We start from the raw sequence: 14,351 nt of genomic DNA on the forward strand, positions 1-14,351 counted from the left end.
TTTAGTGATCAACGAATCTCGGTGCAATGCAATGCGAGCGCGGCAGAAGCCCTAGAGCGGGATGTCAGCAGTAGGCGTCCATGGTCTCGGTGTTGATGTTTGACACGAAGAAAGAGCCGCGCCTTCCAGGAACCCATCTGCTGGAGCAACACCACGTGTGCCCAGCGCCCAGTCGGGGTAGAGATGGACGAGTCGGTGCAACAGGGCACGAAATCTGGCAGTGACATGCAGCATCGATGCAATTGACGCGGTCGAGGACCCTGAGCGTTCCCCAGTTTTCGCTCCCCGCTCCGTTCCTGGGTTGAGCTCTACCGACGCGTGTGACCGACGGCCAGTATCTAATACCCACTTGCTAGACTACGCGTGTGACGATATCTGTTCTCTTGCTGTCTTCTTCTAATACTTGCGTTACTTTCCTCAATCCCTTGTTGCTGTGATCCTCATTTAGTTGCGAGCACATCCCACCACACAATCGCTGCCAACGCGACGTAACAACGAAACGCGCCCACCATGTCCACACTCACAGTCCACGGCCTCACAAAAGGCCAAATAGACGAGAAGATCCTCCTCCTAACCCACAACCTGATCAACATCCACGACACAACCGGCGAGTTCCTCCTAAAACTCGACGATGGCCGCGTTATCGACACCAAAGGCTGGGACGGCTGGGAGTGGACACACGGCATCGGTCTCTACGGGTTATGGCACTACTACACGCTGACGGGCAGCACGGCGACAATGGACATCATGCAAGGCTGGTTCTCCAAGCAACTCAGCAAAGGCACGACCAAGAACATCAACACCATGAGCCCCTTCCTCACACTAGCATACCTATACGAAGAGACAGGAAACAAGACATTCGTCCCCTGGCTAGATACATGGGCAGAATGGGTGATGCACGGTCTGCCCCGCACCAAATTCGGCGGCTTCCAACATGAGACATACAACTCGTTCAACAAAGACGAACTCTGGGACGACACCCTCATGATGAGCGCTTTACCCCTCGCTAAGATCGGTCTTGTGCTCAACCGACCCGAATACGTCGAGGAGGCAAAGCGCCAATTCATCCTCCACTGCCAGTACCTCTGCGACACATCCACAGGCCTCTTCTTCCACGGCTGGAAGTGGGAGGACAAGGGCGGATTGGAAGTCGGACACAACTTTGCGCGAGCACGGTGGGCGCGTGGAAACTCTTGGTTGACGATTGCGATTCCGGATTTCATTGAACTGCTCGATCTCAAGGAGACGGATCCGCTACGCCAGTTCCTCATTGGAATCCTCGAGTCGCAATGTCAGGCGCTGCTCAAACTGCAGGGCGAGAACGGCATGTGGCGCACTCTTCTCGATATCCCTGTGTCGGAAGGTAGCTACGAGGAGGCGTCTGCTACGGCGGGCTTTGCGTATGGTATGCTCAAGGCGTGTCGGAAGAGGTATATTAGTGGGGACGTGTATCTGCAGAGCGCGGTCAAGGCGATCAAGGCTGTCATGGGCAAGATCAGTGCGGAGGGTGAGTTGACGGAGACGAGCTTTGGAACGGGTATGGGTCATGATTTGCAGCATTATAAGGATATCAAGATTACGAGTATGCCGTATGGGCAGGCTATGGCTATTATGGCGCTTGGAGAGTTTATGAGGACGTTTATCTAGGGATAATGTTTGGACAGAGGTAGTGCATGATGAATGAAGGAATGAATACCAGTACTCGTACACGAACTATAATTTGGGAGGGGAGGCATTGTGACAAGCATGGCGATGACACTCAACAGTTCTAATATCTCTCTTCTCTAATTGATGACCGGTGTTCATTCCATCCCCACATGTTCGAGGGAGACAGCCCCGTGCTAGCGTGAGAGCTACGCGATTGGGGGTTGGCTTGGCACGCGCGTCCCGTTACATCATCGCTCTCGGCGCGCGTGCGAGCGAGGGCTGCTGTGCCGCAACCATGCATCTTCACAGCTAATCATTCTACGACCTACGTGTACGTCGCACTGCGCATATCCTTATCGTTATACACATGTCGAGTTGAAGTAAGTCGCATTACCCGCTTCGCGCCGCTCAGCTTACCCCAGACGGTAAGATGCTCGGACTCCCTGATGCTTACAAGTTTCTAGCAGATTCGCGCGCCCTGAAACACCTTCCGTATACCACGACCGAACGACGGTACCTGATACCAAGCGAACACACTGTTCTCCACGACACGCTGTTATCCTCCGACGCTTTACCGCCGACGCAATCGCATTCTTGAACGGGACGACCCGCGACAATGGCAAGAAAGAGGGGTTACGAAGGAGGACATGGCAACAACAAGAATAAAAAACGAAAGCCTGACACGTCAAAGCCGGCAGACCAGCTTATAGCCGATCTCGATAAACTCTATCGAAGACCTGCGCCGGAAGTAGCGGCGCGGACTGCGAGACTGCCTCGCTCCCAGCTTCCCATCGAAGAATGGGGACTGTTCGTTGACAAAGAGACACCTGCATTCGGCAAGTGTTATGGAATACTGGGACATGTGCCTGGTGTATATGTCGACTATGAATATGCCAGGCATAATGTGCTTACAGGCTTCGGTGGGAACGCAAGCCAGAAGCATTCGTCTGTCAATGAAGCATGGGCTTGGCTGCGCGCAAGGGCTCCCGCAGTCGACGAGGCACTTAATCGCCCAAAGGGTCGCGCTTGGCTGGCTCATTTGGGGGTTCGGGTCCAGCAACCTCAAGGCATTCAGCAGCATGGAGCGGTGCAACAACAACAAACATCTCAACAGCAACAACAATACCAGCAGCTTCAACCACAACACCAGCTCCAACAACACCAGCAGCTTCAACAACATCAGCAAGTTCAACAACATCAGCAAGTTCAACAACATCAGCAAGTTCAACAGCATCAGCAGCTTCAACAGCATCCGCAGCACCAACAGCATCAGCAGCACCAACAGCTTCAGCAATACCAACAGCATCAACAGCTTCAACAACACCACCAGCATCAACAGCTTCAGCAACTTCAACAGATTCAGCAGCTTCAACAGCTCCAACAGCACCAACTTCAACAGATTCAGCAGCTTCAACAGCACCAACAGCACCAACAGACATCGATGACTTCAACTCCTCAGCGCGCATCCTCGTCGAACTCGAGGCCACCTGCCGGGTCTTCTGCCACCACCTCATCATCTCAAGCAATATCTGGGTCAGGCACAGGCAATCCTGAACCTGAGGTGACATTGAGCCGCGAGCAAGAGAGAGTGGTAGCTCGCATCATGCAAGGGCGCAATGTCTTCTACACTGGTTCGGCTGGCTGTGGAAAGTCTGCTATTCTTAGAGCCTTTAAGACAAGACTGGAAGCTGCGGGCAAACGAGTCGATGTGATCGCACCAACCAACCTTGCTGCACTGAACGTGGGAGGCATCACGCTACACAGCTACGCGGGCTGGGTTCCGGTTGATAATGCAAAGAAAGACGATTATTCAATCGATGAACTTAAGAAAAGACTTTTCAAGAAGAACAAGGACGAAAAGACCACTGCGTATCATTTCGAGCAAACTGATGTCCTTGTCATCGATGAGATCAGCATGGTGGACAGCAACTCCTTTCGCCGTTTGAACGAGGTGATGAAGTGTGCTAGAAAAAGCACTGCAGCGTTTGGTGGCGTACAGATGGTTGTCACAGGAGATGTATGTTGACAGGTCCACCTCAGTGAGTTCACCAGCTAACGAATGTAGTTCTGTCAGCTCCCACCAGTCAAGCCCTTCGAACGTTGTTACCGGTGCGGGAAAGTGCTTGTGAAAGATGAGAGTAAGGATGAATGCATGATTCATCCGAAGAATGCCAAATGCACCGAGACCGAGTTTCTAGACAAAGATAAATGGGCTTTCCGTAGCGACGCGTGGCGGGTATGTAGTCTTTGCTTGTATGACTTCAATCGTGTTACTAAATACGGCAGGAATGTAATTTCGAATGTATTCATCTCAAGACGATTTATCGGCAAAGCGATCCGGTGTTCCAGTCCATCCTACAGGAATATCGCCTAAGTAGGTACATCAGATCTTGACAGCCTTGACTGTCTATGACATGCCAACGTTACTAACAATGGTCAGCTGGCACAGTTCCGGAACATCTTCAGAGAATTTTGCTCCAACCGCGCCCAGAGCTGGAAGACGCCGTTGTGTTATTACCTAAGAATCACCTGGTCAAGAGAGTCAACCGGGAAAAGCTGAAGGAACTGAGCACGCCTGCTCTGGAGTATACATGCAGGGATCACTTCAACTTCAAAGATCATCACAAGGGTGATACGTACTTGCAAGAGATCGACAAGCAAAGACCACGCATCGTAGGTAACCAAATATCTTCGTCAGTAGTCACTGACACATATACAGGGTAGTCATCGTTACGACCACAAGGTGCAGCTCAAACAAGGCATGCGTGTTCTATTGCTGCAAAACCTGGCCCCGGAAGAGGATCTTGTCAACGGATCACAGGGTACGATAGTCGATTTCGAACCCTACGATGAGTCCAGGCTGCCCGACAAGGACAATGGACTCTCCGGCCCCCACGCGAAGTACTGTCACTACCAAATACTTGAATTCGCGCAGAAAAACGGCCGCCAGTCTTGGCCGGTCGTCAGATTCGACAACGGCCGAACCAGGACCATATTTGCGGACTGTATGGCGTCTGAATATGGACATCCCCCACCCTACAGCCTTCTTTCAAGGACGCAGATACCTTTGAGAGCTGGCTACGCCATGACTGTCCATAAAGCACAGGTAAGAAGACAGCTCGACCGAATCGGCATCTATTCTGACAAGTGTACCAGGGCATGACACTTAGCAATGTCAAGGCTGATCTATGGACGGCCTGGGAAACAGAGATGGTATACGTAGCCCGTACGTAATCCTTCCACTTATCATTCAAATTGCGAATTGTGGCTAACGGTCCGCACAGTCAGCAGAGCGAGGTCTCTCGAAGGTCTGCATGTCGTGGCGCTTCCCAAAAAAGACCTAGGCGGGCCAAACCCGGAGGTCAAGGAGTTCCTTGATAGCTTCCCGCCAGAGCACGATTAAGTACTGAGGCACGTCACACGTGTCGTCAGCTTTCGGGAAATGTCCACGCGCATGATGTCGGAATAGACATATGGCGCCGCCTTCATTCGCGTTGGATATAATGCTTATCTTGGAGTTTGGGATAGGGTGTCGTGGAGTGTTTCTTGGCAATAGATATCCCTCAATTTCACAATGCATCACATCACTTTTCGTCTCCATCTACATCCCCCACCCTATCTAACCTCTCGTTCTTCTTCGCACTCCCCTCCAACCCCGCCAATATCGCCTTGTCCTCGCCCGGTATCCGCATCTCAAACGTCTCCCTCACGACCGCATACTCATAATACCCACACCTAGCAATCGGCTCCGTCTTCCTGACATCGATCTTGCCGTCCGTCAAAACGCGCTCATCGATGTGCACACCAACCACCTTCCCAATCACCACATCCGCCGAGCCCATGGGCGGATTCCCAGGAAGGCGTAGGGTGGTGTAGTACTCGCACTCAAACTTCACCGGGCTCCTCTTAACCATCGGCACCATCATCTCCCTCCTACCTTCCTTCCCCTCATCCACAACCGCTACAGTACTTAATCGACTATCTTCCTTCTCCACCCCCGCCGTCTCAAACTCATCAACCCCATACTCCTCCTGCACCGCACTCCTATTCACCTCCTCCCTCAATTCATACGTCGCTAGATTCCAAACAAACTTCCCCGTGGCTTCGACGTTGCGGACGGTGTCTTTCTGGCTGTTGCTGGGTGTTTGATTGGCGCTGAACATGACGTAAGGGGGGTCGAAGGTTAGGTTATTGAATTGCGAGTAGGGGGCTAGGTTTGCGGCGCCGGTGGGGGAGAGCGTGGATATCCAGCCTATGGGGCGGGGGAGGACGCATGCCTGACGGGTGTTAGTCTGTATGTTTAGTTGACGATTAGGGACGTTTGGATATATCCAGGGAGCTTCATAAATATGCATACTTTGAATGGATCATACGGTAGCCCATGGTCTTCTTTTCCAGGTTGATAGAACATCGTGTTGGCAAGAGCTACGTCATGCAAAAGGCCACTTAGCACTTTCTTTCAGATGCAGTCAAGCTTGTGATGATCATTGTACCACGGCAGCATCTCCAGATAGTCTTTATATCCTTCTTTAAATCCGTAATGCGGGTCGTCACCCGTTTGCCGCCAACGGGTAGACTGCGGGGAACCATCGTCACCTCCAGATCGGCAAACCTAGGCGGCATGGACTAGGACCCTGAGGCTCTTCACCCCCACTACTTCCGACGCCAGAACTTGTTGTGGTATAGTTTCCTTTCAACAAAATTGCCACTTTGAGACATCTTTCGTAGCACATCGGCCATAGAGTTACATATGCTTTTCTGGGAATGCGCATAGCTCGACCATCACAACACCACAACCCAAAATGCCGTCAGAAACCATCATCATAACAGGCGCATCCTCCGGTCTCGGTCTCGCATTCATTCAACACTACGCTTCCCTACCAACACCGCCAATCATAATAGCCATAGACAACCAGCCATTCCCTCCTCAAATCGCGGAACAGTATGGCACCACCATCCATTTCCACCAACTCGACATCACCTCAGCCCAAAAAGTCCAAGATCTCGCCTCCACCCTGGAATCTGCCCCTGTAAATCTCATCCTCCACTGCGCCGGCATCAGAGGGCTCGTCCCAGAAATCGTCGCCCAGCAGAAACAGGGCGACAAAGATGTTGCGGCGACGGAGACACTGGAGGCTATGGACCACGAGACTATGATGAAGACGTTTGAGATAAATACCTGGGGCACTTTCAATATCATAAAAGCGTTCTTGCCACAACTCCGATTAGCCGCCGCTCAACCATCAAAACCCAAAGTCATTATCTTATCCTCCCGGATGGGCTCCATATCGGCGAACACAGCGGGCGGCGGGTACGCGTACCGAGCCAGTAAAGCGGCGCTGAATGCGGTGGTGAAGAGTCTTACTATCGATGTACCCGATGTGCAATTTCTGATGCTGCATCCCGGAAGAGTAGAGACGGGATTAGTGGAGTGGAAAGAAGAAGGGGCGATTGGGGTGGAGGAGAGTGTGAGGGACTGTATGAGGGTTTTGGATAAGATGGACGAGGAAGGGTGGGAGAGTGGGAGGTTGGTTGATCGTTTCGGGGTGACCATTCCTTGGTAGGATGGCGGTGGGAATCCGTCGAGGGAGGTGGAGGGAGGTGGAGGGGAATGCGAGAGAAGAGGTGAGGAAAGATGATATATTTTCGCACGTATATATCCGGGCCTATCTGGCATTGTATTTTGAAATGAAATCGCTGAACCTCTGATCTCCCGCCTTTGCTCATCTATCCGTACATGTTCTCCCGCCTCAGATATTCTTCCATAACGCCATAATATGCATGATTGAGATCGAACCACTCTTGTTCAACCAACGAGCTAAGAGATCAGCCGCGTGCTCGATTTGTGCTGATGGACACAATTCAAGCCACAGCCGAAGCAGTGACGGTGGTGTAGTTAGTAACGCCATCCATCGTTGTGCCTATAGGCTTCGTAGATGACGCCCGAGGAGTCTGCACGGTGGTGTAGTTGGTAATGCCTCCGATTCTTGTACCTGTAGGCTTGGCAGATGTAGATGTCGCTGACGGATCATAACCGCTGTAGTATTTGCCGCCAGTGTGTGTGCCCACGGGCTTGGTAAATGTCGCCGATGATGCTTCCAATGCTGGAGCCGCCTCGGAAGCCGTCAACAAGAGACGTTTGTTGTGGAAGGTGATGAGAGTCGTGGACGATGCTGAAGGGTCATAGGGAGTCATGTTATTACCGCCAGTTAAAGTGGCAGGCAGTGTCATAACCTTCGTTGACGTAATGACCGTTGTTACGGTAACTGCCGTGGGCGCTGCGCCGTAGAGAACCTCGAAAGTTGTTGGAGCTGTGGCGGATACCGAAGAACTGTACGGGACGTAGCCAGATCCGTGAGTCAACGTCGCTGGCAAAGTTATGATCTTCGTAGTGGTGATGATGGTAGTCGTGACAGCTGGAAGGAGAGATTGCTCTGCAGCCATCGCTGAGAGGCGCTCATCTTTGGATGAAGTCATGGACGTTCGGAGCAGAGAAGGTAAGAGGCTGTTATCCTGGTAGCCAGCACCGGCATCGTTCTGATAAACTCTCACCGAGTTGATGAGATAGTACACTTCGTTGAACTTGTCGGGGTTGGTCGCAACGAAGTGATTGCAAGATTCGTCGTGAGTCTCCGCTGCGCAGTGTGTGTAGCCAGACCAGGCATTGCCTCCAGCCATGGAGCCGCAAAAGGTAATGTTGATGATCTGTCCTATGTTAGTAGGCACTCGCATCCACGAGATCGAATGTACTTACGATCTTCATCTTCTTGAACGTATTGCGAATATCGCAGCCATCCCCAACGAAGTTCATCACAGGCGTGCCCCATGTGTTGGGGTCAGGATTGGCGCTATCCCAACCCGATGGCTCGTGACCCCGAGGAAAGAACCATGCCTTGATGCCATCGTCCTCGACTTGGGCTGCCCAGACACCGCCTCGGTTATCGTTGAAGGGTTGGCCGAAGGAGCCCTCGGGACCATTGACGCCGCAGTCGCGATGTTCCATGCATTCGAGGTCTGAGCGCGTCTCGCCTGATCCGCCATTGTCTCGCATCTTGCATGGCGTGTGACCGGTATGGAGGCTGAGCGAGTTCCGCGAGTTCATGGAGACACCCTCGATGATGTCGAACTCGGAGTACCATTCCTCTTGATGACCTGTGTCGTGGAGAAGCCAGCTGCGAATGGTAAGCAGATGTACATGTCTGGTACGCCGCACAAACGATGATGAGCACAAGAGAGAGTGCTGGAGTCGGTACTGACTCGAAAGTTCGAGAAGGTGAAGGATGATGGGAAGTAAGACTCACAAGGCAGGCCACATGCCACATCCACTAGGCAGGTGCTCAAAGTCGGCAATGAAGAGTCCGTTGTCGAACGTCTGCACTCCTTCTAGTCGGACGCTCTTGCGGCCATAGCCTTCACCGGGCTCTTGCGGAGGGAGCACTTGAGTTGTATCGACTCCGAGATGTACCTTGCCGTCGTCGATGCGTGCAAGTCCAAGTGAAGTTGCTTCTTCCTTGGAGACGTAGAGAGCCATGCCTTGGGTGAACTGATCCCAGCCGTTGTAGAAACGGAAGGAGCTGTCGTCGAAGAAGTTGCTCGCGTTGTATTGCGCCTTGAGCTCATAGCCTGTGGTGAGGCAGAGCACTGAGGCAGCGACGAGGAGGGTGCATGAGATAGCCATGATTGATACTTGACTGTAAAGCTAGGGAAATGATAGGAAGTGGAGGTAGGAAGTGATGAGGAAGCTTGACGCAGAGAGGTTTGAATCATATGGTGGGTGCCCGTGCCCATACCGTCCCGCCTCGCTTGTAGTGAGAGAAGGAGGGAGGAAGGAGCGACCGGCAACAACAGAGCGGTCAGCCAAGTGAGAGAAACCGTGCTGAAGCAGATAGCCTGTGTCTATTACATTGCGCATCAAGCAAATATAATACATGGTGCTTGAATGATGAAGGAGCTCACACTATGCAGCTCGCAGTCTGTGATGGGTATAAGTATACAGTAGGTGGGAAAAGACGGCATCGTGCCGTGGAGTCAAAGCCAGCATGCGAATGTCGCTCCTGAAGTTAATGACTGACTCTTACAAAGGCGTATATGACTGTTAGATGTTACTGCGAACATACTGCAGCTGAGCAGCCAAGAACGCCACCAACCATAACCCGCCTCTGAGTCAACGCAGTTGTAGTAGCAAAGAAGCGCGTGCTCGATACATATGCGCACTAAACGGGGAGTGTGCCAGGTGACCTGGAGCCACTTGCGAAACGGCAGAGCATACCAGCATTATGCTTCATCACCCACCGTCTTCTCTACGTCGCCCTCGCGAACATCAGTCAACGTGCCCTGGTCTTCCTCTCTTGGCCGCGCACCTGAGATCTTGCTGGCAGTCTCCAGTCCTCTTTCAACATCCTGCACCAGCCCATCCAATGCGTCGAAGATGTCGCCTTGCTGTTCTCTCGCCTCAGTCAGCCTGTCCTGCCCAACTTCACCCTTGCCTTTGCCCTTGCTCTTCCTCGGTATGTCGATGCCTTGTATGCGCAGCATGTACCCTTGATTCGGCGAGTCCTCATCGAACGAGGGAGCTATCCGTACATCCGTGTCGGTGATTTGCCACTCTGACGAAAGCGACTGGGCATCTATGACTGTGCGCCCGTCTGCGCCGACATCGATTATGAGGTAGTGCTCCTTGACACCCGGTATGGGCGGGGGCAGCGGTGACTCGACTGGTGAGTCTTGCTCGTCTCCTTCTTCGCTCCCTTGGTTGCGTCGTCTCTCCCCTACACCCGGCGCATCATGCGGGAGGTACTTTGTATCATCCAGCCCCAGGCCTCGCATCGATGCAGCAGTTATGATGGTCGGGTCGTCGTCGGCAAAGACATAGTGTGTATACGGGTGGTAGTGCTCGCCCGACGTCGTGTCTTCGATCAGGGTGAAGAAGGGTCGGAAATTCGGCGGTGGTAGCAGCGGTTGCTCGTCACTAGGCTCGGGGTAGGGTATGTCATCCTCATCCTCGTCTTCTGGCGCATCGCCAGGCTGCTGGTGCTCGAGGAGCTCGTCGCCGGGAGAGTCTTCGGTGCGCTCTATTGACTTTGATCGTGGGGAAATCGATGCGCGACGATCTGAACGGTACTCTGTAGTGTTAGGGTAGCTAGACATGTTGTGGGAGTTGATGGAAGACTGGAGTTAACGGAGTTCGGGAGCTCTAGTAAGGTGCATGATCGATAAGGGACGTGGTCCATGCACACTACCTCATCAACCGCAAGGCAGCAAGTCAGGTACGGAATGCGGTGAAAGGCCCCTAGCTCAAAGGCTAAAGTATGTAATGCAGTCCTTAGGGTATCATCCAAATCCAAACGCCGATAGTAACATCCGTGTGCAAACCAAGGTATTGAAGCGCCGCTTTCCCAGCTTCCATCATATGCCTGCAGATGAAGGCGAAGACAAGCTTCTCAACGAGTTTCCGTAATCGACCGTGTGATCCGAGAGCTACAGCGGGCTTGTATCGGGTTCTTGGGTCGGTGCCGGGGTTTCGGTGGCTGTCGGCGCGTCTTGACTCTTCGATTTGAAAGCTGGATGTATAAGTTAGCTGAAGATCTGGTAGGTCACTTGCGTACATACGCTGTCGGCACATGGGACACTTCTCTAGAGAGCTCTCTTGCTTCAACCAGGAGAAGATGCAGTGCTGAGACGTGTTAGTCTTTATCGCCCAGGGTGACTTCATGGGTATGGAGGCGTACCATGTGAAAAGAGTGGTTGCACTCCCCCAGTACTATCTCACGTCAGTCTAGAACCAGCATCGTCATGGTCAGACATACATAGCGGACACTCATCGCCAGGAAACTTGCACTTGGAGCAAGTGCTATCGTAAGGGTTACGACAGATACCGCAGACATCGTCGTCTGGCATATCCCAGCGCCAGGCAGCGACGGCGTTCCACTCGCGTATAGTGACTTTCATCGTGTCTCTCGTCGCTTGGAAGGTAGATTTCGAGGTTGGCGCGTAGATTGGATGGAAAACAAGATCAACAGCACCAAAACATGCCGAGGCGGCAGTTTACGGCGGTGAGGGGCGGCGATTGCGCGTTAATTCCGCAGGGGTCTGAGCTCAAGCTGGAGCTCCACGCTGCAGAGCGACTATCACGCATCACCAACACACAATCACGCAATTTCTCTTATACAGACACGCCGTGCTATGGTGCATCTATCATGGCCGTCTGATAGAGGCTACGCCACCGATTGCTGTCATCAGTCAATACAGGGAGCAGGCAGATCGGACCCTCTTCAGGTTTGCTGCAGTTCCCCGCACTAATGCTGAAGCTCGATGCGGACCCTCTACGCTGCACGAGCATTGTAGATTAGGGAAGCTTCACCTCGCCGTCTAGCTCCACAAATCTTGTTTCCTTCTTCCCTTCCTCGCCGACCAGAGACACCTTCTCATTCCATCGTAGCCATCAGACAAATTCCAAAATGTTCGTCACACGCTTCCGTTGCTCTTTACGTCCGCTCTCTTCTACCCCCTCCATCCGCTTCCCCATAGCTGTAAGCAGCAGAAGGACAATGTCTTCTCAACCCGCCTTCTCCTCTTATCTCGTCACGCCATTTGAGCTCAACTCGGCATTGAAGCACAATGCCAGCAAACTTTCTACAGAACCCCGCATTGTCCCACTTTGCGCCTCTTGGTTTCTGCCCAACGACGGTCGCAATGGCTACGACACCTTTCTTGCACAGCGTATTCCGCGCGCACGCTTCTTCGACCTTGATGCCGTCAAAGACATCCATTCGCCGTACCCGCACATGTTACCCACTCCCGAAGACTTCGCAATCGCAATGAGACATCTTGGTATACGACGGGAAGATAGCGTAGTCGTTTACGATACAAAGGAATTGGGCATTTTCTCTGCGCCGAGAGTGGGCTGGACATTGCAGGTCTTTGGTCACCCGAAGGTGCATGTGCTGAACAACTTCCGCAAGTGGGTTGAGGAGGGGTTTCCAACAGAGAGTGGAGAGCCAAAGGACGTCGAGCCGACTGAGTATGCGGTGCCAAAGTTGGAAGAGGAGAGAGTCGTCGCTTTCGAAGAGGTGAAGGAGATCGCCAAGGAATTGGGCAAGGAAGGCGCAGACGAAGTGCAGATATTGGATGCTCGTAGTCTTGGAAGATGGAAGGGCGTTGATCCAGAGCCCAGGGAAGGTATGTTCTGTTGCATGCGACACATTTCAATCTGGCTAATCAATCTCATCAGGACTCTCATCTGGACACATTCCCTACTCCACCTCCGTCCCAATCACAGACCTCCTCGACCCGAACGACAAGACGCTCCTCCCTGCCTCCGAACTCCAAGCCATCTTCAAGTCGAAAGGCGTAGATCCGTCCAAGCCAATCATAAACAGCTGTGGAACTGGTGTTACGGCAGCAATCATCGATGCTGCGTTGTCGGAAGCTGGGTTTCCCACACAGCAGAGACGGTTATACGACGGCAGTTGGACCGAGTGGGCACAGCGCGTGAAGCCAGGTGAAGGTCTCATCCGCAAGACGGAGTAAAATGCCGCCTGGAGCGCGAGGTTGGTCATGGCTATGAGACATTTCCTTCCAAAGTTGATACCCATTTCACTTTCGTGCATGTAGTTTGTATTGACAAATATATGATGCTTTTCCACCTTTATGACCATGATGAAGAATAGGAATGCATTTCTAAAGTACAAATGTCGTATCCAACGATCACCAACAAATGGGGTATATGCGGACACCTAGATGGCTCAGCCAAAAGACTACCATGTCCATAAATGGAAACGCGCAAAAGGCGGACGGTTCTCAACAAAAGAAAAGAAGTGAATGATACGCAACAGAGGAACCTATAATCTCAGCGACGGGGCTGCTGAGAATTACAACCACTCCTGCGATGCGTCCGAGAACTGAGAGGAAGGAGGCACTTGCGACGACGGGGGTGTTTGCGATAAAGGAGGAGTTTCCAATGCCAGAGAAGCCTGTAGTGCTTTCAACCACGTCGATGACTCGGAGGTCTGTGGCGCTTGCGGCGTTGGCGAAGATTGGGGCAATGACGATGACGAAGGCATCTGCGAAGACTGGACCATCTCCAAGGACTGAGGCGCCGCCTGTGACGCTTGCGGTCTTTGACCTGCATAATGCGGCGAAGTCGGGTCAAGGTAGGTATCGAAGAACCTCCTGACTATTGGATCGGCACGAAGATTGTTGTTTTTCGGAAGCGCCAAAACTTTGAGCCCCTTGAGCGAGCGTGCTCTACTGACTATTCGGGGAATTAGCTCGTGTCCCGCAACGAAAGATGTAGTATTACTTACGAGCAACGTAGATCTGGCTTCCCTCAAAGGCCTCCGAGAGATCGACAGTAACAGGATCTAACGTCATGCCTTGGGACTTGTGCACTGTGATGGCATAGCCCGCCACGAGTGGGAGTTGCGTCCTGGATAGCAGGTTGGTTATTTTGTCTTTTCCATTCTCTCCATAGCTTGTGACCTCGGTGACAGCGCAGTCTGGGTAGATCGTCCTCACTTGGCCATTGTCGAATTCGACAATTGGCCATGGTTTGTACGGATTCCTATCGGCGTGGAGCTCGATCTGAGACTCTATATAAGAACCAAGAGGGCCGTCTTTACATGGCAGCTTGCGGCGGTCGAATGGCTCAAAAAGTTTGACAGTACCTTGGCAACCGTTCACCAGACCCTTCGCGGGGTCAATAT

The 14,351-nt window shown here is 52.5% G+C and overlaps 7 protein-coding genes across 7 annotated transcripts; 3 read left to right on the forward strand and 4 right to left on the reverse strand.

Annotated features, from left to right (window-relative positions):
- Positions 1-510: 510 nt before the first annotated feature.
- Positions 511-1,647, forward strand: J4E85_001891 (uncharacterized protein; the record flags this gene model as incomplete). Its single annotated transcript, XM_051466175.1, has 1 exon — positions 511-1,647. The coding sequence occupies one exon, from the start codon at positions 511-513 to the stop codon at positions 1,645-1,647; it is 1,137 nt and encodes a 378-aa protein (XP_051330732.1).
- A 3,584-nt stretch (positions 1,648-5,231) lies between these two features.
- Positions 5,232-6,058, reverse strand: J4E85_001892 (uncharacterized protein; the record flags this gene model as incomplete). Its single annotated transcript, XM_051466176.1, has 2 exons — positions 5,232-5,924; positions 6,005-6,058. The coding sequence occupies 2 exons, from the start codon at positions 6,056-6,058 to the stop codon at positions 5,232-5,234; spliced, it is 747 nt and encodes a 248-aa protein (XP_051330733.1).
- A 391-nt stretch (positions 6,059-6,449) lies between these two features.
- J4E85_001893 (uncharacterized protein) lies at positions 6,450-7,211 on the forward strand (the record flags this gene model as incomplete). The annotated part of the gene is made up of 1 exon (XM_051466177.1): positions 6,450-7,211. One exon carries the CDS (start codon positions 6,450-6,452, stop codon positions 7,209-7,211), a length of 762 nt encoding a protein of 253 aa, XP_051330734.1.
- Positions 7,212-7,509: 298 nt separating this feature from the next.
- Positions 7,510-9,325, reverse strand: J4E85_001894 (uncharacterized protein; the record flags this gene model as incomplete). Its single annotated transcript, XM_051466178.1, has 3 exons — positions 7,510-8,352; positions 8,402-8,819; positions 8,949-9,325. The coding sequence occupies 3 exons, from the start codon at positions 9,323-9,325 to the stop codon at positions 7,510-7,512; spliced, it is 1,638 nt and encodes a 545-aa protein (XP_051330735.1).
- Positions 9,326-9,921: 596 nt separating this feature from the next.
- Positions 9,922-10,794, reverse strand: J4E85_001895 (uncharacterized protein; the record flags this gene model as incomplete). The annotated part of the gene is made up of 1 exon (XM_051466179.1): positions 9,922-10,794. One exon carries the CDS (start codon positions 10,792-10,794, stop codon positions 9,922-9,924), a length of 873 nt encoding a protein of 290 aa, XP_051330736.1.
- Positions 10,795-11,124: 330 nt separating this feature from the next.
- On the reverse strand, positions 11,125-11,595 carry J4E85_001896 (uncharacterized protein; the record flags this gene model as incomplete). Its single annotated transcript, XM_051466180.1, has 4 exons — positions 11,125-11,207; positions 11,257-11,320; positions 11,376-11,407; positions 11,454-11,595. The coding sequence occupies 4 exons, from the start codon at positions 11,593-11,595 to the stop codon at positions 11,125-11,127; spliced, it is 321 nt and encodes a 106-aa protein (XP_051330737.1).
- Positions 11,596-12,194: 599 nt separating this feature from the next.
- J4E85_001897 (uncharacterized protein) lies at positions 12,195-13,176 on the forward strand (the record flags this gene model as incomplete). The annotated part of the gene is made up of 2 exons (XM_051466181.1): positions 12,195-12,825; positions 12,878-13,176. The coding sequence occupies 2 exons, from the start codon at positions 12,195-12,197 to the stop codon at positions 13,174-13,176; spliced, it is 930 nt and encodes a 309-aa protein (XP_051330738.1).
- Between the last annotated feature and the right edge of the window lie 1,175 nt (positions 13,177-14,351).

This window comes from Alternaria conjuncta (assembly GCF_024043145.1).
Source record: "Alternaria conjuncta strain BMP 0040 chromosome Unknown scaffold_2, whole genome shotgun sequence".
In the NCBI taxonomy this organism is placed as follows: domain Eukaryota; kingdom Fungi; phylum Ascomycota; class Dothideomycetes; order Pleosporales; family Pleosporaceae; genus Alternaria; species Alternaria conjuncta.